At 38.4% G+C, this 27522-nt stretch overlaps 2 protein-coding genes across 2 annotated transcripts in view; both read right to left on the bottom strand.

Annotated features, from left to right (window-relative positions):
- Positions 1-2104, bottom strand: part of NEK9 (NIMA related kinase 9) — a 34359-nt gene extending 32255 nt beyond the window's left edge. The window contains exon 1 of the mRNA XM_037025317.2: positions 1730-2104. Within this exon, the coding sequence (XP_036881212.1) occupies positions 1730-1948 (219 nt within the window). The 5' untranslated portion in view covers positions 1949-2104. The remainder of the gene's footprint in view (positions 1-1729) is intronic.
- Positions 2105-6336: 4232 nt separating this feature from the next.
- The window catches only part of TMED10 (transmembrane p24 trafficking protein 10), a 34837-nt gene continuing 13651 nt past the window's right edge, over positions 6337-27522 (bottom strand). Inside the window, exons 2-5 of the mRNA XM_017669138.3 lie at positions 24575-24686; positions 20656-20729; positions 9851-9977; positions 6337-9416 (exon numbers count right to left, since the gene is read on the bottom strand). Of these exons, the coding sequence (XP_017524627.1) occupies positions 9295-9416; positions 9851-9977; positions 20656-20729; positions 24575-24686 (435 nt within the window). The 3' untranslated portion in view covers positions 6337-9294. The remainder of the gene's footprint in view (positions 9417-9850; positions 9978-20655; positions 20730-24574; positions 24687-27522) is intronic.

The raw sequence follows: 27522 nt of genomic DNA, 5'->3' as shown, positions 1-27522 counted from the left end.
TGAATAAATAACTCATCTAAGGGCTCTAATTCACTTCCCTCACCTTGCCTCGTTTTGCAACTCTATCTCCTGTCCCTTTCATGTATCCTTTTCCTCTATTCATGAAAACTTATCTGCAGCTCCCAATACCACTTCCATTTATAATCTAATTCTCTATTGATACTGCTCTGAGCCCAGGAGCATCCCCACTTAAACAACCTTTAGAATGGCTCTGCTAAGGCCTTTAAAACTTTGGGGAAGATCCAGATGAACCTTCTACTGTACGTTTACTCAATACAATAATCTCCTTAATTTTCAGAGCTCATACACTGAAACGATATTCATCCATTCTTTTTCATTTATATACACATATAAGGTAAGAGCTGTTTTTTTTTTACTAACAAGGCTAACTGGCCTTCCCAATGAAATGCAAGCTTCCTGAGGGAACAGGCTGCTTCTAATTAGACCTTTGTATTGCAGATCTAATAAACTTTTGGTGGTATGCAGAATGCTGTGCAGTTTTTGAGAAGGGCAATCAAGCTTAACTTAAAACAGCCTCAGTAATCAAGTTCAACATAACAATGGAAAAGGACTGGCAAGGGATGTGCAACTGTTCTAGCTCAAGATTTATTTCTAATTTAAGTGGGCAAATCATTTAAATATAGTTTTACTGTAAAATAGGAATATCAATGCTCATCCCCTCTTTCTCACATTGTGAGTATATCTAAGAAAACTGAACACTAACTCTAGCATCATACAATAATGTTGCACTAGAAATCCTTTTCAAACTACCTCTCTCCTCCATCTCTCAAACTTAAAAAAATGCCAACTTAGAACACACACTGGCAACTGCAAATGGATCACTTTCAACAACCCCACCAAGTTCTCATTAAATGCTGAACTATTCCAAAGCCAGAGTTTTAGGACTGTAGGGATCAAACCCAGTTGATGGTTAGTTTTTGGGAAAAAAAATCAGCACTACAGGGTTTTAGATCAGTATACATTTTGAACTTTAGGGTCAGTGATCCATGAATCTCTTAAAGGATGCATATATGTGCAGTAGTGGATGGGGTGGGATTATGTTTACATTAGGTTTTCAAAGGAGTCCACAAACTTAATGGCTTAGAATATATCAAAAAAGTATTTCCCATGCATAGACGCTGCTGGGTAAACACTGATGGAGAAACCAACACACTAAGTTTTTCCAGCGATCTTCAAAAAAACCCTCCAGTTGAGTGTTCATATCTGAATGGCAAAGATAGTGGAGTTGCCACTGATGTGGGAATTTTGAAGCTCTGTCCCCTCCTCCCCAACCCGACCCTGGAGAGAGCTATACAGCATGAGAGGAAGTTTTGACAATACCTTACATACGTATACCATTTTGCTTTACAGTTTGCAAAGTACCTTAGTTCGAGTCTCAAAATAACCTTAAAAAATAAAGATTATTTTTGAGGTAGCTATCACTAACCCCCATTTACAGATGGGAAAACTAAAGCTCAGAGAAGGTTCAAAGAGTTCCTCAGTAACGCGGGCTAAACAAAAATGACCCGTTAGTAAAACCAGTCATCTAGGAATTCCTAGTGTGCAAGAGAGTTGGAAGAGTGGAGAAGACCCTGCGGCATATACGCTGCGGGCGCCCAAACACTTGCGAGTCCGAGGCGCGGGACGCAGGGAAAGCCGGGAGCCGGTCGAGGCTGGAAGGGCGGCCGCGAAGGACGGGCTCGGGGCGGCCGGGGCCAGGGCCCGCTACCTCGGTGCGGCGGTACAGCGTGGCCTCCCCGAAGGCGCCGCGGCCCAGGACGCGGATGGGGATGTAGTGCAGCTCCTCCTGCTCCGCCGCGCCGCCGCCGGCTCGCGACCCCGCTCCGGCGCTGGGCCCCGGACCCGCGTCCCCGCCACCGCCGGACTCGCTCCCAAAGTCCGAGTTGATGGAATCGCAGTGTCGCTCATACTCGCCCAGTACCGACATGGCGGCGGCTGCGGGACCCGCCTGCGTGTCCCGAGGGCGCTGGCGGCGCTGCCCCTCTCTCGCTTCAGACGCCGGCCCGCGGCTCCGTCAGCCCCACCAACCCGCGAGGCTCCATGGTGGCTGCTTCCCCCTGACCCGGAAGCTGTTCTGGATGCTTCCGGCCCCGCGGGGCCTCCTTCTCCGCTTAGCTGGCCCACTCGTTCAGTCTCAGGGCCGTGGATTGTTGGCCTCCCGGGCGCCGTTAAAGTGAGGCCTCGGGCAGAGGTTTGGGGGGCGCGTGGTGGGGACCGTGGCGCGCTAGGGCTCCGGGAGGCGCAAGAGTGTGCCCGACGGGTCTGTAGGACGCCCCCCTCCTGCCTCCTCGCCGACTTCTGGCCAAGTTCCCAGTTTTGAGGTCCAGAGATCGTCCAGTTTCATCTTGGCGTCAGGCCTTTCTCAAGGGCAGTGATTGGGGAAGCAGTACTTTCCCACGTTGGACAGCGCTCTTTGTTTAGAGGGATATTATAGTAAGCGGAAATAGTAGCCTCCTACCATCTCAGTCAGTGGACCCAGTTATTTCTCCCAGAACCACCCACGGTCCCTTCCACACAACCCCAAAAATATTTTGAGTCAACCCTCCGATACCTTGCTGCCCTTTTTCTATATTAAACATTCTTCGTATGTTTTTTCAAATCTTTGACCATCTGATTTCATGCAACATTTGAGCTCTAGGTGCTGACACTGTATTTGGGGGTGGGGAATCTGCAATAAAACGCTCCTTGCCCTCAAGTCACTAAGAGAATTGCAGTACAGTGAAGTCAAAAACAAAAACGTGTTCCAGTTATGTGACCTTGGGCAACTTCACAACTCCAAGCTTGTTTTTCAATCTGTAAAGTTTTGGGAAATAACAGGTAACGTTTATTGTTAGGTTCCTGGCTCTCTGCTAGAGGTTTTATTTTCGTGTGTCATCCCACTGAATTTCCATTCTAGAGAATTGAGATAGAGAGAAGCTAAGTAACCTGCTCAGTGTTAAACAGTAAGGTGAGCTAGGAGTCAAACCCAGCAATCTGGCTCCACAGCTCTTTCACAAAGGATGTGTTGGGGTTAAGAGAGGTATGTGTGGTTGGAGGTTAGGGGTGTGTGGGGTGGAAGAAGGAAAGATGGAGCCTCAAATGTTTTATGGAGTTTGGCTTTTCCTGTAGCCAATGAAAAATTATTCGAGATTTTAAAGTGGAGGAGTATATGATTAGTGTAACTATGTCCCAGTTTTCCGGGGAGGTCCCAATTTATGCATTTTTCCCAAACATAATTAATAAAACCTTCTTTTGCTCAAGTGCTCAGATCACATTATAAATAGGTCACCTTCCATAAAACTGAAGTTGTATTTTACAAGGAACTCTGGTATGTGGAGGCCAAAAACTGAAGCTGGGGATACCAGTTAGAAGGCAATTTATATTCTAGGAAAAGAAGAGGCATTGAGGTACTATCAATGGGAGAGGAGAGGTGGTCCAGATTTAAGAAATACATCCAAGAAACATTTAGAACTTTATGATGATCAGTTGACACACAGTTGATGAGGTATATGTGAATAGAGAAGACTCACTTCCCAGTTTTCAACATAGTGGAGAGTAATGGGAAAGATAGGAGGAAGAAAATTGGTAGAATGCAGTGAGATATGAGGGCTAATGAGCTCACGTAATTCTGACCTATCGTTCATCAGCGTTCCTTCCAAGGTATGATATCCTACACTCTGCGTAACATTCCACATCGTGTCTGACTAGAGGAGTACAAGGGGACTTCTGTCTGCCTTGATCTGGGTCCAATATTTCTATTCGTGTACCAGCTTTCATAATTATGGTCAGCTTATACCATGCTTGTACTTAACTAAGCTTCTTTTCCACATCCAATTCAAAGTAACACATCTTCCCACCCTATCACATCTCATTTCTTCACAATGCTCAGCTCTAAAATACTGATGTCTTGTTTATTATTGTTGAGTTTATTGACTATCTCATTCATTAGTATATGAGCTTCACAGGAGCTTGGATTTTGCACTCTTGTTCACAGATCTGTATCGTCAGTGCTTTAGAAAAGTGCTTGGTATTACAGGTTTAAAGAATGAATGAATGAATGAATGAATGAATGTCAGGTCATTACTGCCTCGTATGCTTGTATACATTTTTTAAACCTAAATACAAAACTGACTAACCCGTTAAGTATTTTTTTGTTGGTTTCCTTCCAGGGTTATAGATTATACAGGTATTTTTGAATTTTCAATTAATTTATTCAACACTGACTACCAATTTATGCCAGGTGCTGGGTTACGACACAGAACAAAATAAACATGGTTACTCCTCTCATAGAGTTCACAGCCTATACAACAAATAATCAGGCAATTACAACAATGTATAAGTGCTATTATAAGGAAAGTACAAGCTTTGAGAATGGCATTTAGGAGAAGGGTATCTTTCCAAGCCAAACTTGCTGGGTTATTAGCAAAGGCTTCCTGGAAGAGTATCCAAAATGGTTAAGTCAATGATAGATAAACATAGTAGGGAGATCTGAATCCTTAAATTTGTGCCTACCCTTAGACATAGAAATCCCTCTCACAGGAATTTATTTCAAAGGAAAAAATCATGTATGTGCATAAGGATATTGCTGCATTTGGGTGCAACACTGAAAAACAGAATCACCTGATTATTAAAATTGGTTAAATGAAAAAAAAAAGTAGGGAGATCATTCCAGGCAGAGGCCATTCTATCTACTTCCTCCTATTGATTAGAAGGCACGGTGGGAATAGGTATTGCTTCTTATTTACCTGGTTCTACTACAGAGTTTAGCTTAGTATATTCAGGCAGAGTAGATGGTCAATAAATGGTTTTTTGAGTTAAAAGAATGGAAAAAACAATTATTAAAATCAGAAGTGTTGACTTACTTTCAGAGAAGCTGAATAGGTTTCAGCCAACTTGAAAATTTTTTTTTGACATATTTGCAATGAAGGGCTAACTAGTTTTCTGTAACTTGGCTAGCCTGGTATTTTGGATTTTTCTAGTTACAATGCATATACTTAATAGGCGTCCTGTTCCATCTTAGAGAATACAGAACAGAAACACTCCTGCTCAGTTCTTCATTATACTGCATGTAAATGAAACTAAATATCTGACCTTTGATTATTTATCATTAAGTCCAGACATACTCAACATTCTAAAAGCATGACTGATATTTAAATGCCTTTGTTAAAAATGTGTATTTCCATGTTACATTTTAATAGAATAGCTAGTAACTTAGGATACCTAAATTCCCACTTGTGAATGGCAGATCCTATGGGCCACAGAATTAAGTAATCTACTGAAGTACCAAGCAAAGACTATACCTTCATGTTCAATGAATCACTAGCTACATACAGCTTCGAGAATCTTGAATTTTGGCTAGTCTCTATGGAGATATGTGCTGTAGCTGTAAAATGCATACTGGATTTCAAAAACTTGATATGAAAAAAAAAAAGTAAAAGAATCTCATTTTCATATTGACTACATATAGAAGTGCTATTTTGGATATATCAGACTAAATATATTATTAAAGTTAATTTCACCTGTTGCTTTTTACTTTTTAGATTATAATTAAAAATTACACAGGCTCGTTATATGGGACACCACTGATTAAGTTTGCAGGACATGTATTACTATTTAACAAGTATGATACTATTGAGATTATTAAATTTAAATCCATTTATTGTTTTTCTGTATTATTTATATTCTCTAAAAGTAAAGGATCAGTGAGAGGTAAGACATTTTTGATGTTAAAATATTTAACTCAAATGCTGGGAACTACTAGTTTATAGACTATAGATTCACTGATAAATTTATTATGTTTTTGGGGGAATGGAGGTGGAGGGTAAATAAGAGACCAGTCAATGAATGTGCAAAGCACTTCAGACTGACTCTTGGAAAGGAGCTTTATATGAAAAATGTTGAACTGTAAGTAAAAGGGAGAAAATGGCTTTTACCTGTTGGGAGGGGTTTTGCATAGATGCGATGGTTCAAAATTGCAAGTCCTGAGGAGTTGTAAATTGGGACAGGTATTTTTTAAAATAGAGGGCAAGGGAGACGACCCTCTATAGGAATAATTCCAACAGCACTTTCCAAGAGAAGCCATAGAGAATGCATGGTGTATAGAACTGTATTTGGTTTTCCTGAAGATATATTATGTGTAATTTATATATTTATAAAATACAATAAACTTTTACTGGCTCACATAAACTTTATGCATCTGAAGAAAATTATGGACACTACTACTTTTTCTCTAGTTCATCACATAAAATTTGCCATACTTCAAAACGGATAAATAGAGGAAGGATTGCCATTCCAGACAAAGAGCTACTCAACAGTAATAGGAAAATACAGCTAAGATGGTTTCTGCTAGCCTTTATTTGAGAAAATTTTCACAAAAAAAATCCCCAATCCAACATTTACAAGTGAATCTGTATAAATTTCACGTGCCTCTTTCCAAAACAAGAAAAATAGCTTACAACAGGGCTTTATGACAGTGGTATAACAGATCTTAATTAGACTGTATGTATCATTCTCGTCTACATTATACAGACTGTTGAATAACAGGCTCAAAAATGGAGAAAAGCAGGTAAACTTGTTTTTAAAGCTGATTTGCTCTTTTACTCGCCTTTTATCAAAGGCAAATAATTTTATTTTCTAGGTAAAATCAAGGTGGGACATCAATGAACTTTAAAAGTACAGATGGCTGAGTTGGCAGTTTTGGCATGAGTAAAGGGAAAGGAGATGAAAGAATTTCAGTTTCACAAAGTCATATTTGGGAAAAACATCAGCAAAATAAAGTATCTTCCAGTTTAACTATCTTCTTTGACATTTTGTCAGAATAGAAGACTATAACCAAGTCACTTTCATTGCTGCTGAAAAGGGGAAAGGCACCAGTCAGAAATACGAGAGTATCCTGTTAGGCTAATGGCAGAGAACAGAATTTCACCTTTAAAAAAACGTCTAAGGATGAATCTTAACCCAAAATCTGGTTAGTCTCTTCGCTATTGGTTGCATTTCTGTGTCATTTAGCACATATAATACACATAGACTTTCTCAACATCTGCTGCTCTCCCTTACCAAAAGGATTCGGCTGCCAAGTTCTCAGAAGCTGTACCTATCAATTCTTAACAGCAGATGGCAATGCTGCACAAATTAATGAAAGAATCACTTTTATGCCACATCAGAGGGATTCATACAGGGAGTCAAAAGAAGAAACAACACTTTTGGGTTCAGAGTATGTGGGACATGAACAGAACAGCTGGAGATTTTAACAACACAACTCACTCCCTCTTCCATCTATGTACTTTATCCAGGTCATCCCAGCAGTGTTCTCTGTTAATTCTAACATGCTGCTTCTTAACTATAAGCTGTATAGCCCTAAGTCCTATAATTCTTGCCACTGCAATTAGATGAAGCCCTGTAACAGTCAACAGAGTTAAAAAAGAGATTACAGAATGGACAAATTCCTATCCTCTTTACTGGGAGAAGCAGCGATAATTTCAAGTGACAGTATTTTCATAAGTGTTTACAAACATGGTCATTTGTATCCAAGTTTCTCTTATTTACATCAGTATTGGCCTTGAGGCACCACATATACTAACAGAGATTCTTGGCTTTGCTTTCACAGCATGTATTTTCGAGTATTTAATCTATTCATGTTCCTCCCAGATGTGTTATTTTTTTATAACTCATGTTTTAATCCTCTAGAGGGAACAAACATGTCAGGACAAGAATTAAGTCAGTGAAGTGATGGAGCACATAAAAAGACTTCGTAAATTTTACTTATTTCTTCCTTGACAGAAATTGTTAAAAATTCAAGCAACCACAAGTCCTCTCTGATAAAGGATTCATATCTAGAATCTGTAAGGAACTTTCAAAATTCAACAGTAAAAAGAACAATCTAATTAGAAAATGGGCAAAGTACATGAAAAATATTTCACTGAGGAAGACATACAGATGACAAATAAGCACACAAAAAGTTATTCAACAATATTAGCCACTAGGGAAATGCAAATGAAAACTATAATGAGGTATTACTACACAAGCCTATCAGAATGACTAAAATAAAAAAAATTTTAAAAAGGCAAATGCTGTTGAGGATGTGGAAAAACAAGATTGGTCATACACTCCTGGTGGGAACATAAAATGGCACAATCACTCTGGAAAACGAGTAAGATGGTTTCTTGCAAAAACAAATGTGCTTACCATACAACCGAGCAACTGCCCTCTTGGGTGTTTATACCAGAGAAATGAAAATTTATGTCCACATAAACACTGTACATGCTGTTCACAGAAGTTTGTTAGTAGTGGCCAAAAGCTGAAAACAACTCCAATGTGTTTCAATGGGTGAATGGTTAAACAAACTGTGGTATATCCAAACCATGAGTATTACTGAGCAATAAAAAAAGAGTGAAAAATGTCAATCTCAAAAGGTTATATATTATATGATCCCACTTACATAACATTCTTGAAAGGACAAAATTAGAGAGATGGGAAAAGATGGGTGGTTGCCAAAAGCTGGAGCTTTGGGCTAAGAAAGGGAGGTGGCTGCTGCCATCAAACGATAGCACAAGGAATCCACGTGATGCAACGGCTCTGCATCTTGTGGTGGGCACATGAATCTACACATGATAAAACTGCATGGACTAAATATGCATAAATGCAGAAAATGAAAAAAATTCCAATAGTTGACACAAATATTATAATTCTCTAAAATGAAATTTGCCTTAAAAGTTATCCACAGGTCAAAGCTCACTTTTATGAGATGTCCCATCCATCACACTTTTAAGAGACATAAACTTATGAAAGAGGATCACCAGAAGCTACCTAAACATTTCAGCTAAGGTTCAAGAGAAAGTTAAGCGTGTTTTCACACGGCAACCAAAAGAGGACAATCAGAATGAAACAAGTTCAACATGGTCATACAAGTCTTAGTAAAGGAACCAGAGAGGAAGCCCAAGATGTAAACAAGTGGGAAAAGGAAAGAAAACACGGTTCAAACAGATCACATGAGGAAACCCAGTACAAATGCTGGCTTTGGCATTATCTAGGTAACCCCTATTTTTTTGTCATAGGTGCCTAATAACAGCCCAACTGTTGCAAAACCAGTCCAAATCCTACCAAGTTAAAAAGAAGTCCCTTACTGACTTGCTGGGTGTAGGTGGTAACCCACAGCCTCCCACACCAAAAGAGATTAGTTCTGGCAAAACTAATGTTCCAGTGTTCCTTGATGATGCTGTTGGTAGGATGCCTTAGGCCACGCAAGTCCCAGTGATGTTCTGCTGGCTGAGACACAAGGTAGGATACTGGGCCTGATTACTCAATCAACTTCTTGGCCTTGAAGAAGCGACGCAGGTAGAAGACCTGCCAGGTGGCTAGTCCAATGAGGCAGAACATGGAAAAGATGCTGAAGTATAGGACCCGAGTGTTTGTTGACTCTGAAAAACCAAAACCATTGTAAATATAAGGAGCAAGGTTCAGCAGGTACAACAATAGCTGGGGGAAATGGCAAAATAAATCATTTCATCCTAGGCCTCACAGTAGGACTTCAGATAGTTTTTTCTTAAATACTCACTCTTCTATATATAAATATTAGAAACTACAAAGATGAGTACTATCAATTTGATACACTGTTATAAGCTATATGCAGTTATGAGCCTATATAGGTCAACTGCCTATCACAGAAGAAATTTCTATTCCCTTGAAAACCTAACAAGGCTTGTTTACAGCAGCATCACTGAAGTAAGCAATTATCCTTCCACACACTCCCTCTTTGGTAAAACTGAGAAAAGCCTATACCCAAATTTAAAGTTCAGGGATCTGCCTCCCTTATGGTTCACCTATTAAGAAACAAGAGCCGTCTCCCCCTCACCATTGGTATCACGCATCTCCTCTTCTCTCTTCTTCATGTAAGCAAAATCATTGACAATGGATTCCGAAAGGTCTTCAAGGCGCCGTAGCTCCACCTCTAAAGGTTTCAGCTTCTCAACTTTTGCAATCTGGAAAAGAAAGAAATTATGAACCATTCCCTGAAAAAACTGCCTTAGTCAAGAACACAAGGCAATGGGGGAATCTTTCAAAAAGTTTCACCAAACTTAAAATCTCTTATGTTATTATTCTAATGTATTTGAAAACTTCGGCTTCTTCTCTTCTCTACTAATTATTTATATGTGCTTCCACCTCAGACTTTCTTATACTTTAATTTTGATTTAAACCTCCTTAGAAGTACTATAATATGGTAGGCTGTAAAGTAAGACATACTGTTTTCCCAAGATTTGATTTTAGTAAAACATTTTACTTTGCCCTTAGACTCATATCTAAGAAATAAACAATATTATTGGCATAATAAATGTGAGTCACAGTATTAGTTAAATGTGGTTTGAGAAGAAAACCTACAAAATTCCCAATAGGGAATGCACAGGAATGAGGGAGAAAATGTAACTATAGCACTGAGATAATAACCCAAACTACCAAATTAGAGAATTCTGGTTTGCTCTATTTAAATCCCACAATAGCTTTAAGGTTTACATCAGAATTCCAGATCCCAGAGGAATCCCAGGTCTGCTAGAAAAAGGCTGCACTGTGTTTTTAGAATTACACAGCCTGTTTTCAAAAGAAATTTCCAAGGACTTCCTTGTATACTAAGAACGAAGGGTGTTGAGAAAGAAATGACTGTCTTCCTTTTTCAACCTAGAGAACTGTGAAGCCTCCAAGAGCTTACTCTATCTAGTAAGTACAGTTATATATGACAAAAGCAAGGATTTCATCATTCTATTTGTTTTTAATTTTCAGGCTTAAATTATGATTTGCTTTAAAAGGTGGGGAAATGCCACTAGAGCTTTCCAGATCTTAAGACTCATATATAAATTGCTCTTAAAATTTTCCCCACATAGCTACATATACACAATGGAATATTACTCAGCCATAAGAAGTGGAAAAATCCAACCATTTGCAACATGGATGGAGCTGGAGAGTATTATGCTCAGTGAAATAAGCCAAGCAGAGAAAGAGAAATACCAAATGATTTCACTCATATGAGGAGTATAAGAACAAAGGAAAAACTGAAGGAACAAAACAGCAGCGGAATTACAGAACCCAAAAATGGACTAACAGGTACCAAAGGGAAAGGAACTGGGGAGGATGGGTGGGCAGGGAGGGATGGGGGGGGGAAGATGAAGGGGGGTATTAAGATTAGCATGCATGGGGGGAGGGAGAAAGGGGAGGGTGGGCTGCACAACACAGAGAGGACAAGTAGGGATTCTACAACATTTTGCTAAGCTGATGGACAGTAACCGTAATGTGGTTGTTAGGGGGGACCTGATATAGGGGAGAGCATAGTAAACATAGTACTCTTCATGTAAGTGATGAAAGATTTAAAAAAAAAAAAAGAAAGAAAGAAAGAAAGAAAGAAAAGGGGGATTACTCCTTGATAGGATAAAACTATTGGTAAATCAAAGATCAATGCATGCTTTAAATATCCTTAATGTTGATCACTTAAAGGGTGTCAGATGATCAGCTATGGAGGTACTCTTTTCTGATAATATTCCTTTCTCTTAATAACAAACAAAAAAAAAAAAGCAGTCCCTGTGTGCTGACCTCCAATGAGTTCTGCACAGTGGTATAGAGGGCATGTCAAAGTGTGGGCAAAGGGTCTGTTTGTTTCTATGCAGAAGATCAAGGCCTAGCTTGGCTACCCAGAAAATGAACTAAGACACGATATGAGGAGGAGCTTCCGGCATCAGCACTCTCTGAAGGACTCGTGCCGGGGGATGATCATCAAAAAGCCTCCACAGGGATCCGGCCGATGCTGCGGTTGTGGCTGCGTCCACCCCACCATTTCCTGGACTTGCCATTGGAATGAGGAGGGAGATGTCTAGGCTGGCATGTGCATACAGTGAGACAACGAATTTGACCGGATCTGTACTGTTGGAACTCAACCAGGAGTTGGGAGGGGTGCAAGTTGTAGCACTCCAAAATCTTATGACTATAGACTATCTACGGTTAAAAGAACATATGGGATGTGAACAGATCCCAGAAATGGGCTGCTTTAATTTGTCTGATTTCTCTCAGACTGTTCAAGTACAGTTGGACAATATCCATCATATCATAGACAAATTTTCACAAATGCCTAGGGTGCCTAAATGGTTTTCTTGGCTTCACTGGAGATGGATGGTAATTATAGATTTGCTTTGTTTATGTCACCGTATTCCTATTATGTTAATATGTGTGTGCAAATTAGTTAGTAGTTTAAAACCTATACATACTTAAGGTACTCTACAAGAAGATATGCAAAGAAATAATGAATCCTCCCATGTTTTCTTCCATATGCTACCTCTATAGCTTTTCTTCTTCCTTCCTAATTACAACCCTTAAATAGAATTCGTGCCTCATATTAAATTTACCGAGTATCATAATTCCTCTTAGTGGTAAAGATACCTCGAGACAAGTGCTGGGCATAGAAGCCACAGGGCATAAATCTGCAAAGAAGTAAAAAGCTAACCTTTTCAAACAATATGGCTTCTCTCTCACTTACCAACTTCACATTTCCCTGTATGGCCCCGGAAGATGACTGGTTAGCCAGAGACGGGTAAGATTCCTCAAGGGAGGAACAACCTAAGACAGGCACAGTCGCAGGGTATCCATCAGGTGAGAAATTGGGGATCAACAGAGGTGAGGCTCAGAACCTCACCCCCTCTGCTTTGAGAGAAATCTTCTGCATCCGTGGATGTTTTGCTGCCCTTGTCTAGCTTGGATTAATACTTAGTCCATAGGCACACACCTGATCATCTAAATTTGCCCTCTTACAGCACTAAACTATGTTTTCTACCTTTATCTTGCATCTACCTACCACTTCAGCATTTTATTAAAAATAATAATAATAATAATAATAAAGGGAGAAATGTGGGATCCACATATAAATCAAGTATAAAAATCAAACGAATATTCATATTTGACCTGATTGTTTATAGTTCATAATGCGTGATCAAAACCGAAAGTTTCTGTGATGACTGTCCTTGTACTGTTCACCATGTAAGAACTTATTCACTATGTAAGAATTCGTTCACCATGTAAGAACTTGTTCGTTATGCTTCAGAAGATTGGAGACTGACGAGAATTAGGCTGGAGATGGATTAATGATCGTACATTGAGCATTGACCCCTATACAGAATTTTATTGTTGTTAACAACCATTTGATCAATAAATATGTGAGATGCCCTCTCAAAAAAAAAAAAAAAAATTTTCCCCACATAGATACCTCTTCAAAATTTCTTTTCCTACATCTGTTTACCATATATTCTCTATGGAAGTTCCTACTTCTTCTCCTTTGTCCAAGTCACCTTTCTTGTTCTTTTTCTGTTAAATATTAACAGCAGTTAACATGGGATGAATGGGAAGAGTATAAGGATGTTCTTATGTTCTCTTTGCTTATTTATATTTTTCACTAAACATGTGAAGAACAAGACAAAAGTTATTTAAAACTAGAAATTGCTATTAAGATTAGGGTATAAAAATTGTATTTATATTTAAGGTACATAAAATGTGGTGATACATTTGCAATGACCCACCTAAATTTTCTTTCACTGGATGTACATTTTCTTATATTTGTAAAATGTTGGCTAGAGTTAATGGTGTGACTGACATGTACAGAAAGGCTAAAGCTAACTGTGTATAAGATTTACCCAATGGCTACTTAATGCACTGACCTAACTCTTCTAGCTGAATGTCCAAATGCCAGGTTTTACCATTAACCTAGAATATATACATTGCTGACTGATTTCATATAGAGCTGAAGAGCAAAAAAATTCTCTAGGAAAAAGACACCGATACAAGAGATAAATAATAAGCTGAACCTTGGTCTGTTTGACATTTTCCCTCCCTGTGTCTACTTTATCTTCCAAAGGTTCCTGAATCAGTCAGTACAAAGGCAATGGCATGATACTTCATTAAAGATAAATGATATAAGGCTACCTAAATAGAAACTTACAAAAAGGAACAGAAAGTAAAACTATAGCTGTACCTCTGCCTGCTGAAAATAGTATTTTAAAAAATTACACTGAAGAGTTCTAAACACCCCCCTAATATATACACCTTTGTTTTTGTTTAAGTGAAAATAGCTCAAAGACCTAAAACCTGAAAGAGGATGATGGAATTAAAATAAACTTGGTACTGAGGATGGCCTTTGTAGATTATAGCTCTTCCCAATCCTTTTTGTTTTTAGTGTTTCATTTATTTTTTAGTTGTACAAGCAACACACAAATATGTTCTCCTGCTAAGGAATTAAACTATCCAGAAGAAAATTAATAAAAACAAAAGCCCACCTTCATAGCTCCTCAATTCCTTTATTCACACATTCCTTCCCAGAGGTAACCATGGTTATGAACTTGGTGTATATCTTTCTAGACCTTGTTAAAAGATACACACTATTTATGCTTTTGTATGTATACAAAAGTATACAGAAAAATGTAACTAAAAACATATTTTTAAATCAGATCATAATATAATATATACATTGTTCTATAGTTTGCTTTTTTCACAAGCTCTTTCAAAAAACTTTAGTGCTTGCAGATTCACCAATTCACCTCATTCTTCTTAACAGTTGTACAGCATTCCATACTGCATACAGGCCACTGCCTGCTTTGTCATCAACTCCCCTTTTCTAGTATAGATCCTAATCCAGATTATACCTCTATTCTATTCATAACCAAACAGCCCAATTCCTATCTTCCAAGTTGATTTTATTTCCTCAATGAAATCCCTACTCAATATTGTCCATAATTCAGTAAATTATTTTTAATTTTCAGACTTTTGTGACTGGGATGAAGGTCTCTTTTCCTTAAAAAAACTTCTACCTAATAACTCTATTCTTGGTATTAATTTAAAATCTAAGAAACTTAAAGGAATTGCCGAGACTAAAACAATATTGAAAACCAACTTGCTAATTCAACCATCTAACACATCCTGGATACTCAATGGTAAATATAATGGATATATTTCAATGTTGAATCTAAACTTAGAAATCAAACAAAAAAATTTTTTTGAACATTTTAAGACCCTAATAACAATGTTTTCTTGACTGCTTACTATGTGCAAGGCACCAAGATAAAGTATGATCTCTGCTCTTAAGAAGTCCAGTGTGGTGGAGAGGCTCCCATAAAGAGCTTTAATGATAATATGAGGCATTATGCATTTGAAGAATAAAGGAAAGCTTAATAGGAAGTGAATGAGTTGGGTCTCACAAGTTGTGCAGGATTTTGAAAGAGATGAGAGAGAAAGACATTCAAGGTTGAGGGGAACCTGCAAACCAAAACACGGAGGGAGGAAAGTGCAAGGTGTGCTCAGGAGACCATGAGTAGGTCTAGTCATATGGAGTCTGATAAACCTGTGTGTGCGTGTGTGTGTGTGCATACATGCGTGCACTCATAGATCAACATACACATGTGTTTAAGGGGAAGGTCGTGGGTAAAAGCAAATGTAAGATTCAAATGTTAGGCTGGAGTTAAACTGAGGCAGAGAATTAACAAATTAGTATAATGAACTAGATCTCTTAGTAGATACCCAGAATGTGATGTGTATTTTATATCTTACAATCTTACTTAATCCTTATAACCTTACATAATGTAAATATTATTACTCCTCAATTTTTCAGATGAGGAAATTAAGGCTCAGAGTATTAAATAATTTGCCCAAGGTCTCAAAGCTTGGTGGAGCTGGCAATGGAATCCAAGTCTGGGTTTATTCTGTAGGTACTAAAAATTTGATGAAGAAAACCAGATGACAGTGACACAAAGTTTTTGTAGATCAAAGGTGAAATGAATAAGCTATATTAGGCTGGTAAGAATCTAGGTAAGTTGTCCAGTTTATTAGTAAAATTTCTTGGGTTTCATACCATTAGTATTTTAATGTTTACAGATAAATAGAGCAAAAATTTAAAACAAATCATCACAAATATTCTCAGGAAAACCCTCTTTGCTTGCCCAGGACTAACATTTAATGAGTATCATTAAGACTATGTATCATAGTCAGTACAAAAAGCTAATAAGAAAACCTCCAACAAAATCCCCACTGACTATTGTTTTACTCCTCTAAACATCTGATATAATGTTCAAAGTATCTTTAAGAGTGTGAAATTACACAGATTTCATGAAGCCAGGCCATTATTCTTCTAATCTACTTTTCTTTTCCACGGATGGCGATGATAAAAGAGTTTTGCCAATAGCTTGATGAAAGCAAAGCCTACCTGACAATGTGCAACGCAGGTTCCCCACTAGGGGGCAACATTCCCCTTGCAGGCTACACTTACCTACTATCAAAATATAGCTACAAAGGACTTCATTTTACAAATAAGGAAAATGAAGATTACATAAAGTTACTCAGTAGAAGGCCAAAACTAGCAGAACATGGTCTCTTGACTCCCTACCTAGGGTCATCAAAGCATTTATTCAGTATCAAAACTACAAAGCTCTGCTATAAAACGCAAGCAAAACCAAACCTGACTTCAAAAGGCATACTCTCAGTGTGCCCAAATCCTACCAACCTCACAAGCATTAACCACCAAGCCTCCTTTAACCACTCCTGTCCACACGGATTCCCTCTTTCCTAAAGCTCTACAACACTCAGACTGTGCCACACAATTAATATATTCACATTGTTTTTTATTTTGATCATTTTCTTCCAAACTACTTTGGCCCTTGAACTCAAGGAAAACAATGTACACTAGTTCACATATCTGACACATGGAAAACACTTGCAACTGACCTGCTATGTCCCTTATATACCTTCTTCAAGGAAGCCAACTTTCTTATACCAGATAATAAGTGCTGCTGGCCCCCTGAAGCAAGTGCTTTCCGTATGTTAAGAGTCCTCCGAGTCTACTTTCACTCAGCATTCATTTTCACAAGGCCCACTGCCTAGGTGAAAGCCCTCTCTACCAGTTACCTATCACACTCATTTGCAGTTGTAGGTACTGTTTGGAAAAGCTAAGTTATAAAGCCTTTCCCTGCATATCTACAACACCTCCAGAATAATGTAAATTTACTCTTTTTAAACCATATCAAAATCTTCCACTCCTCTAATGATGATTTCACTCTAAAGATTTCAGAGTTAATGTAACTGTAGCAAGGAAAGGTATTAACTCTGAAAAATTACATCTTAAAACACACATGTGAAAGTAGCTTCTAGAGAATCGCTAGATTATTTTTTCTGGTGGAACAGATACTTAAGAGAGGCTTTTTGTGGTACACCAAATTCAGGGTAACGACTTTCTTACCTCCATGCCCCCCCCCACTACCTACACACTGTAGACTCACAGCATTAAAAGCAACCATCTAGTCTAACACAATCAAGATAAAGCAGACAGACCTATACCCAAGAACAAGTGTACTTGTGCATGGGAGTATGCAAGCCACTTCACAGATGCTCAAAAGGGCAATATGCCAGAGTAAGTCCAGATAATACTGCCAATCTTAGATCTGAATGAAACTTAGCAAGATCCTATTTACTCTGTCATAGACACTTGGCAGTCTCCAGAAAGGGAAGAGAAGGGAGCTAAAATCTACTGAATTGACCAACTATGTGTCAGATGCCTTACCCATGGTATTTCATTTAACTTATACCAAGAAAGTGATTTTGGATCTGGTATGTAGAACCAGAGCTCCTCCTTCATGAGCACATTCAGGGAAACAGAACTTTTGTAAAATCTTCAGCTGTTACTCCGGTGAGGGCAACTGTGTTTTTGGTGTATATGTTGACAGCAAATACCAGACTAATTAAAAACCCTAGGCAAAATAAGATTTTAGTCATGTTGAAAACACTGACATCCATGGCAAGAAGGAACATACACAGCCCAAGAGTTAGAGGATATTTGAGATAGCTAACTGCCTTCATTCCCAAAACTACACAATTACACAGTAAGTCCCTGCAAACAGCTGCTCTAGTTCATGGACCACAAACTAAAAAGAAAGTGACTCAATTCAAGTATCAATTCTACAAAGATGCCCCCCTTCTAATGGGCAAAACATAGTGGCGATAGGTCCTTAAAAATATAACAGAGAGAATCAAAAGTGCTTTATTTCTGAGGACATGAACATTCATTCTCTCAAGAATCCAAACTACAAAACTATAGTTCTTTACAATATGGCAAGCATTCTTTCAAATATCACTTTCATTTCTATTATGTTTACACAGCAATTCTATGTGTATTAACTAATTAAGTCCTCCATAATAATTTATTAGGGAGGAAGTGTGGTACTCTGCCTAGCTATTAGGACACTGATTACTACTCAATTTTACAGAACCAAATGGGAATTCAGAATTATGAAGGCCACAAATGTGAGGGAGAGAAATGTATAAGAATATTTTTAAATGTGCCACCTTCCTAAATCTAAATAATACTGATGCCAAAAGACCCAAATCCTCTGGAGAGAAAGGCTCTCCATTACTTCAAGAGCCTGAAAATAATGCCTCAAAACCTCTACATATGCTCAGTGCTCTCTGGTAATTAACCAAGGAACAAGCTCTTTCATTATTCATTTTCTCGTCACAGGCATTAGTCCAGAGACAACTAACAGCTATTTCTCAGTAAGGTTCAAGGGAGCCTAGCCATAAGCTGAGAAAAGGCCTGGTCTTTGGCCCATGTCATAACCACTTCTCCTGTGTCTCAATTTGATCTGCCTTTTTTGTTGTTGAGGGGGGTGGTGCAAGGAGTGAGGAAAGGAGTTTTGTCGCCAAAGAAGTAGTGGCAGGGGTTTCTTGATTAAGAAACAGTATGTAGAGCTGTGTTGTAACCATGTACGCAAGTAAAGAAAGGTTTAGGATGTGCCAGACTTCCAAAGCAGGAAGCAGGCAAAGGAAGTGCTGTGGTTTCCTTTCTGCTAGGGATTCCCCTCTTGGGTTAAGCAAAAGGTCAGGAAAGATAAAGGCCTTTTCCCGATGTCAACAAAGTCCAAGGATGGGGAAATTCCAGGAAATATAGGGGTTCTAAAATGCTATAGGACAGTGATGTCCACACCACTCTATATGTAAACTCACAATACCATCTGTTTTAGTAGAGAACAAGCTATGCCTAATGTCTAATCAAGTGCCCTGTTATTTAATATATACCATTTAGTGATAGCCATCATATTAGGGGAAAGTTACAACAGGTAAAATGGCACATAGTAGGAATTCAATGAGTGCTTCCTTAGAGAATGGTTTGAGGTCAGGTAGCAGCAGGAGTAATCAAAAACCGAAAATCATTTTACCTATTTCTCCACCTCATAACAGCTATTTTACTTACTCTATCTCACAGCAGCACTTTAATATACACTACCTTATTTAAACATAATTAAGATCCTTCTGAACTGTGAAAGCTTTAAAAGTACTTTTACATTTATTCTTAAGTTCATCAAACAGGATCTCTTTATTTCTTTTAATTAAACTTGCCTGAGACAGAAATAAGCAAATCAAAGTCTCTACTGGGAACTATCTTCCATTCACTACTGTATCACTCACTCTTGTTTACTGCCTACAAATAAATCAATCTAATTTGCTCAATTGAACACCTGAAGTGGAAAAAGAGGGAAGACTGGAAAAGCTGCACTATCCTACTTCTACTTCCTGTTGCAGAATTAGCCAGTCACTTCCGATCTTCTTCATCTGAGGATATTTCCCTTCCAAGTCCTGACCAAAGACAGGGCAACTTCTGTTCCGTCATTCCCAGAAAATTCTCTTATATCACTTAAAATAACCTCCCTTCATTTATTTAGCTTACATTCTTCAAAAGCCATTTACATTTCTGGTATGCCACGACTTCTTCATGCCCTCACATACTCACCGTTGTAAAAAGACTCTGATCTGGGTAAAAATACTCTTATCTTTCTGAAAAGATCAATCCTTCAGTCTTACATTGTTCTTGTGGTTTTTCAAAGGTGCTTTTCATTTGAAGAATCATTCTGTGCTGCCCCCAAAGTCTATCTTAATAGAAATCACAAAGGCTCAGTCTCCTTTCCCCTTACTCTATGCACACCTCTACTTCCCTACCACCCAAATATCAGTTTTTATACTCTAAAATACTTTCTGTTCACAAAATTTTTATTTACTATCACTATCCCTAGTCTCTTGAATTTTCTTCTTCCATCTTGCTCTCTTCCTTAAAAGTTTGAAATAATTTTAACTAAAAGCTACTTTTGACTATTATTTTTCTCAACAGCAGAACAGTTGTTCAAGTCTAAACGGTACTGAATTTGTGCCCTGGACATAGAGACAGGGACATATATGTATATGTATATATGTATGTATGTATGTGTGTGTGTGTGTATATATATATATCTGTCAGTTTAAGAATAAAGGCCTTAGGAATTAAAAACAAATCATTTTTCTTAACCTTGGACGTTATCACAGAAATGAATTCCAACTTTAAAAAATTATAAATAGTACCTGGCTTCCGTCTCAAGAGCACTATGGCCTGTGCTTGAGTGTTTTATCGCACCACATTTCTATGACACAGTTGGTTCAGTCATTTGGCTGACAGCTCAGCCAGAATTATTGTTCAAGGCTGTTAATACAACTTTTTTGTATCAAGATTGTAGCTGGTTGTCACAGGACTGCTGAGAAAACCACAGCCTGTTGGCCTGACTAGGTCCCAGAAACCTCCTAGCACAGCAAGCTGCTGCCTCCTCTGGCTGTTAAAGCAGGATGTACCTCTTCGTAGTTTTTCGCCTCCACTCCATGCTTCATGTCTAGGATCACGAGCTGGTCAGGTATCCGCCCTGTTCCTGAGAAAGAAATCAAAGGATTCATTGTGTGGAATATTTAAAATTCTGGGAAATCACCCAGCCGCCCTCCCTCTCTCCCTAACTCCTACCCTCTCAATAGAGGGAAACAGCCGCAATGCCTCCCCCACCTCAGCTGCAGAAAATTCCTGGCTCTGGCTAAAATCACAAGCATTCCAGACAAAGCCTCTATCTGTGTGGGGTGCCGGAAAGCAAGAGAACATGCTGTTGGCAAACATCTCTGAGTGGGCAGGACACAAGATACTGTAGCTGGTACTACAGAGAAATAGAATAGGAGAAGAGGAAACATATAGGCTTATTGGGTTAGGAAATAAAACTCACAAGTCAAAACAGTATACAACTGAGTGGCATACTGACCAATAGGCACCAACTGAGGTTGAAAAGGTACTCTTCCATATCTGAAAAGGTTGCCCTGTCAAATTCTGAGAAAAGGACTATTGAGTACACGCTAAGCTTGGATTTACTTAATACAAACATGAGTACTGAAAAGAACACACAATCTAATATTCCACTTTAATTCAAACGCTTTGGTCAATACAAGACCACTTCAATGGATAAATACAATGTTACAGATAAAACTATTTCCACAAACCCCTTAAAAGAGAAAGCCCAAGAAAATACTTGACAATAAGAGTATATTTCTCAGAGATGCTTCTTAGGAAGAGAAGTGTTTATTTGGGATAGTAGGGCCAGCAGCGCCTGTTCATATTAGAAAAGGTAATCTGATGCAGTGTGATCAAAACAGATTTCTTATCTTAAATCATCAAGGAGATGAAAGGGACAGAGTCCCAGAAAATTACTCAGCCCCACTCCCCTGGGATTCACCTGAAGATTTATAAAAATAAACTGCCTACATGAAATTAGGAGTTCTGAGAAACAGTGTCACTTAAGCACTGGGATTTCCATGAGACCATAAAGTACAGAGAATGGTACTGTACCCTCTGCTGCCTGAGAGATACTAGAGGTTTTCTGAAATGAGCCGAAGTCACTGGGTGCCACAACTGTGCTAGAAATTATCATCTCTGCCCTCAAATATTTTGATGGGGATCTAAGACATAAAATATATGTTAACAGTTATAGTGAAAACGTAAAAGCAATATAAAACTTTACAAAATAACAAACTTGGTTCAGAGAATCACTGCTATGGAGCACAGATTAGAGAGGGGAAGAGACATGGACAGGCTCTGCTAACGAGGGAGCCACGTGAAGGGAGGACAATGTATTCTATTCAGAAGGCAGAAGAAGCACGGCCAAAGGCTCAGATTTTGAAATAAGTATATGTTTTCAAGACAGTAAAGATGTTCTTTTGGATAGACTAGAAAGAGCAAGTTGAAAGCAACAGAAATAAGACTAAATAGGTAGTATTACGAAATTAAGACAGTTGTACATCTGAAACCAATAAACTAAGACAGCTGTACAACTTTATTCCAATAAAAAAGAAACTATGACAAGTCACAGATAACTTCTGGGCATTAAACTACTGTCTCCAAACAAAACTAACAACACAAAACGGCACCCAGAGCGTCTCTTCTCCCAAAGCCCATGTGTAATCCTGGTCAGAGCGCTGCCCCTAAGAGATGCAATGCAAATTTTTGCTTCTCCTTCCTCTTTAAAAAGTTGCGAAATCCAAACAGCTTACAGCCCCACCAGGTCCAAATGATCAAGATATTCTCTACCTAAGACTCTTCCCACTATCTCTGCCACAGCACAACATTAGCACTGTTCAAACACAAGTGTAGCCACAAAACCACATGTCCTCCGCTGCTGACTCCAGACCTTGCAATCTCTTGCACTGAATAGTCAGCCTATCCCTTAGCTGACATCATGGCCCGAAAGGGTATTCCTTGTAAGAAGACCCTTCAGTAATTATTCTCTTCATTTGCCTGGCAAATAGACAGTCTTTTAAAAGTTCTGAAGACTGTAGGGCATCAGGTCTTCATTTAGAAACAAAAAGAGCACAAATGAAATTAGAAATCAAATGCTAACACACATATGCAAATATATTTTAAATTAGTTCCTAGTTATCTACATGCATAGCACAGACATATAAGAAATTCAGAACAAAAGATAATCTCTACCTTCAAAGAGTTTAAAACTGGGAATATAAAACATAAAGCTTATACACATGAGACATTCAAAGAAGGCTGTGATACACACACACAATATACATAAATAAATACTTCAATCAGTAGGTGACATACTATTTAGAGGAAGCCACTAAATGGTATTTCTGAGACATGCTTAGCATCTCAAGGTATTTGCTTTTTCTCCAAAGCCCTCATTACCACCTGGCTTACACCTATTTCCTGTCTGTTTGTTTCAATGAAAATATAAGCTCTATGAGAGCAGAGACTTCTATTTTATTCACTGATATCTCTCCAACACCTAGAAGAGCTCTTGGCACATAAGGGCATTTAATAAACAGATATGTTTCAGGAGATAAATCTGATACCAGTATTTGGATAAATTAAAAGCAGGGCCATCAGTTAGAAGGATAATGACATAATTCATAATTAAAAAGAGGTCAGATTTGTATGGTAACAAATAAAGAAGATATTTTGAAAGAAGTATCAGTATAACTTGATGATTGACTGGAAAAGACAAAAATAATTTTAAAATTGTGAGCCCAAGAAACTGGAAGGATGGTGGTAATACTGGTGAGAGAGGGGAACTAGTCTGAAAGAGAACACACTTCTATAGACAGCATCTTGTTCCATTTCTCCAGTTTCTGTAAGTTATCTAAGATATCTTGGTTTTGAGGCAAGAGTGGCACAACCATGTGGACATGTCTAGAATATTGTTGACACATCCTGGAACTGGCAGGGGCAGGGGTAGGAAGAAGGCTATTAGTCATGAAATCACTGTTAAAGTCCTTTAATTTTCTATTCTTAATCTATTATTCCATTTACCTCAGGCAAACTCCCTTAGCTTTTAGACTAAACTGACCAACTTTAGATCATGAGAGTCGATTCTTGGTTTCTGTCAAAAGCAGACAATTGATCTGCTATTCCTGGCAATCTGCTGGCATTGGTGGTACCTGCTCTTCTTCTAGGATCATATGTTCTGAACAGTCTATAAATGTAAAATTGGTAGAAGTCCTTTTCATACCACGCAAAGAAGTAGTACTAAAAGAGAGGTGGGGTTCCAATAATACTGTTAAAACTTCAAGATCCAGCAGTGCCCAAGGTCAGCACCACACTGCCGACTTCCTGGTTCAGAGAGTAAGATGGTCTTTTTTTTTCCTTTAAGCCAGTTTATGTTTTTTGTGTCTTGCAGCCCCAAAGGGTCTCCCAACTAATACTATAAATATAAATGCATACAGTTTTTAGAGTCTAGTGTCCTTGAAGCTAAAAAATGGGGAGTGAAAAGGAATCTGCTTTTTCACCTACCACTGAGCACAAAAGCCATCAGGTAATCAACCAAAAGGTTGCTAGGGGATCTTGGCCTTGAGATACACAGAAGAATCCAGAGTAAGATATTAAGACTAGGAAATAGCAAGTGTTCTAGATACCAAACTGCTTCTACCTTGTCATATATTGTCAGACAGACCCTACTTCTAAACACAGAAAAAAACCTGTTATTAGCATATAAATGCACTATTTTCTGGCATCTATACCAAATTCAACTCTATCATTCAAGTCAAGTACATCATACCATTCAAGAAATGCCTACTTTTGCATGCAAAGAACTCTACCGAATAGCCAACTTTCACTTATATATGTGTACAACCCAGCAAATGTAGTTTTCATTTCCTCTTTCTGCTGGCTGAAGAGGGAAAGTTAATGCTCTAACTTGAGGGAAGATCCTAATTCAGGGAAATTACTTACCCTTGCTCTCAAAACATACTTCGAACATGTCATAATCTTCAGTGGTAAAGGCGAATTTCCCCTTGGTTGCATCTTCCTTGGAGTACAGAATATGGCCAGCAGAATCTGTGATCTAAAATAAAAAGAGTATGAAGAACAGGTAGCAAGTAAAACACAAGAAGAGAACTTACAGAAACTGGAGAAATGGAATGAGACACTGTCTATACAACTGGTATTTCTCCACATTTCAGGCTAAAATACATTGCTGCTCCTCAATGTCTTACCATATCAAGAAGCTGATGTAAATAGGACTTATTTGCAAAAGTTCCCTATATAGAATGCAGACCCAGTATCATTCCCTAGAAAGGGAAATGCCACAAAAATGGAAGCCTACAATTACCAAAAGAACAGACTACAGAAAGGAGAAAGATATGTATGAACACATTTCTTCTGTAAAACAAATCTTGATGCATTGGAGGTGAAGGCACAAAGTGGAAATGAAACACCTGCTATAGAAGAGTAAAGGAAAAGAAGGTGTGCACAGAGAAGAAAAGATCTGGGAGATTATTCCCACAAATTTCATATCAATTATGTCAATGGCTACATGGGGTGGGAGAGAGACAAGTGGGATAAACAAGTTTCTCTTAAGAGAGACATTCTTGGCTTCCTCCAATGGTAATTCCTTAACAACTTGTTAGCTTTAGTTCTCCAAACTTAGACTGCTCCATTCCTGAAGAATGGCCTATAAGCACAGAAGTAGTAGCATATATTGGTAAGTGAATGGTCACATATAAAATACAGGAATGACACAGTAATATGACAGATCAGATCTCAGTCTTCTTTTGTAGAGCACATGGCTGTCCAACAGAAGGCACATTTCATTACTTAAGGTAGGAAGCTACTTGCAATGTGGAACACAAAAGTAGTGGCTACATTATATTACACTGGATGTTTTAATGATGTTCGTAAAACAAGATTCATTTATAAATGAAATTTTTAATACAGAAATTTGAACAGCACACAGATAAGCTTATGTATTGAAAGCACTTTAATAACATTAGTTATTTCTTAGTGAGATTTCTTCTTTATATGTTGTTTTCTTTTGATTTTTCTACAAAGGCACATATAATTCAATTACAGTCAGAAATAGTTTTATTTTTGGGGAAAAAAACATACTAACTGAAGAATAGTTATCACTGCTAGACAAACTTGAAGTGATGAGTTAATAAAAAAGGTTTTATGGCACAACTTTTACATTTCCCCAAAATAACAGCAGTAATATTAATCAAATATCTTCTGCCATGAATGAAGTGGATCATTCATTAATATGTCAAGCATCTAAGATGCCTAGATCTGTGCTGATCACTGGGGATACAAGGATGTGTAAGATAGTTCATGAGAAGACTCCACTGCAATGTGAGAAGTGCATGCCTACACATATGTGCAGATGCCACAGGATTATAGAGGGCCAGGTTGTATATCACGGAGGAGGGGGACATAGAGCTGGTTCCCGAAGGATGAGCTGCAATCAGGGGAAGAGTAGGGGTAAAGACATTCAGTATAGAAGACATGGCAAATACGAAGGTGTGGGGTCCAGAAAAAACAACAACAACAACAACATGGTATCATCATAATACTAATAGCTAATATTTACTGCACACCTACTAACTGTTGAGTGCTGTGTCAAATGCTTTACATGCATTTTAAATTTAGCCTTCATTATAACCCTGTGAGAACTATTATTTCCCCCATGTTCCATAGGAGGAGACTGAAGCACAGAGAGCTTATAAGTGGCTAGAGAGGTAACAGCCAGATCATGTAGAACTACAACAGCATTTAGTATAAACTAGAAAGACAATGAAGAATTTAAAACAAGAAGGTGATGTGACTCAGTTTGTAGTTTAGAAAGATGAGCCTGACAATACTGCAAAGACAGATTCAAGAGGGACAATACTAGAGATAAGATGATGGGTTAGGACACTATTCCAGTTCTCCCACTTAGATATGGTGAGATATTTGGGTATGGAGGAAAGAGGACATATTTGAAAGGAAGGAGGGGGAGCCCACAGGATGAGACTCAAAAGTGAATGCCATAAGGATCAAGCAAGCAATGTAACTGAGTTTAATGGACTAGTGTTAAGTCCACAGGGTGTGGTGGACAGTGGGGTAGACAAGACTAGATAGGCTTGTCTCAAGGGAGAAACCAATGACTGCCATTAGCATGCCAGGTTTTCAGATAATCCTATTTTTCAATAGAAGTTAGATAATTTAACTTTTATTTGAAATCTCCTTATTTTTAAATAACTTCCAATTAATACCAAATTTGAAAAACTATCTCAAGGCCAAACAAAAGATGTCTACAGAATCAAGTTCTTCTGGGCCATGAATTTCTGACCTCTGCATGGGACAGGAAGAAAGCTGACTAGAAGCACATAAAAGAACTGCTAGGTACCACTGAGGTCTCAGCTCAGATCACAGACCACAGATTTCTAGTGGCAAGCCCTAGTAGCCAGGATGCAGGAGCAAAGAAAAGTATTAGGTGATTTAGGCTTGCAATTAAGTGGTTTAGAAGGATAAGGGGATCAAGAAATTATGTTATCAACTTTACATATATAATTGTTCATCTTCATGACAATCTCACAGAGGCCAGTCTTATTATCCCTATTTTATGGATAAGGAAACTTAGCAACCCGTCCATTCTCACACAGTTAATACATTGAGTAGGTAGATTTGAAGCAGTCTAAAACCATGCTCTTTCCACATTTAAAGTTGCCTCCCCACAAAAGGAATGTCTGAAAGGAGTAGAATGCACAGAAGTCAACAAAGACCAACAGAATATGTTAAGATTCTTTAAGTTGGAGTGAGTCAGAGAGTCTGAGAGTCCTGTCGAGTGGGACTTAGCACTGTCCAGTTTGCGTTCTCCACTTTAGAGGGATTAGCAGGCAGGCTAAGGTAGAGGCTGTGAAGTC

The sequence above is a fragment of the Manis javanica genome, chromosome 8, assembly GCF_040802235.1.
Source record: "Manis javanica isolate MJ-LG chromosome 8, MJ_LKY, whole genome shotgun sequence".
NCBI lineage: Eukaryota > Metazoa > Chordata > Mammalia > Pholidota > Manidae > Manis > Manis javanica.
This window is presented reverse-complemented; position numbering and strand designations above follow the sequence as displayed.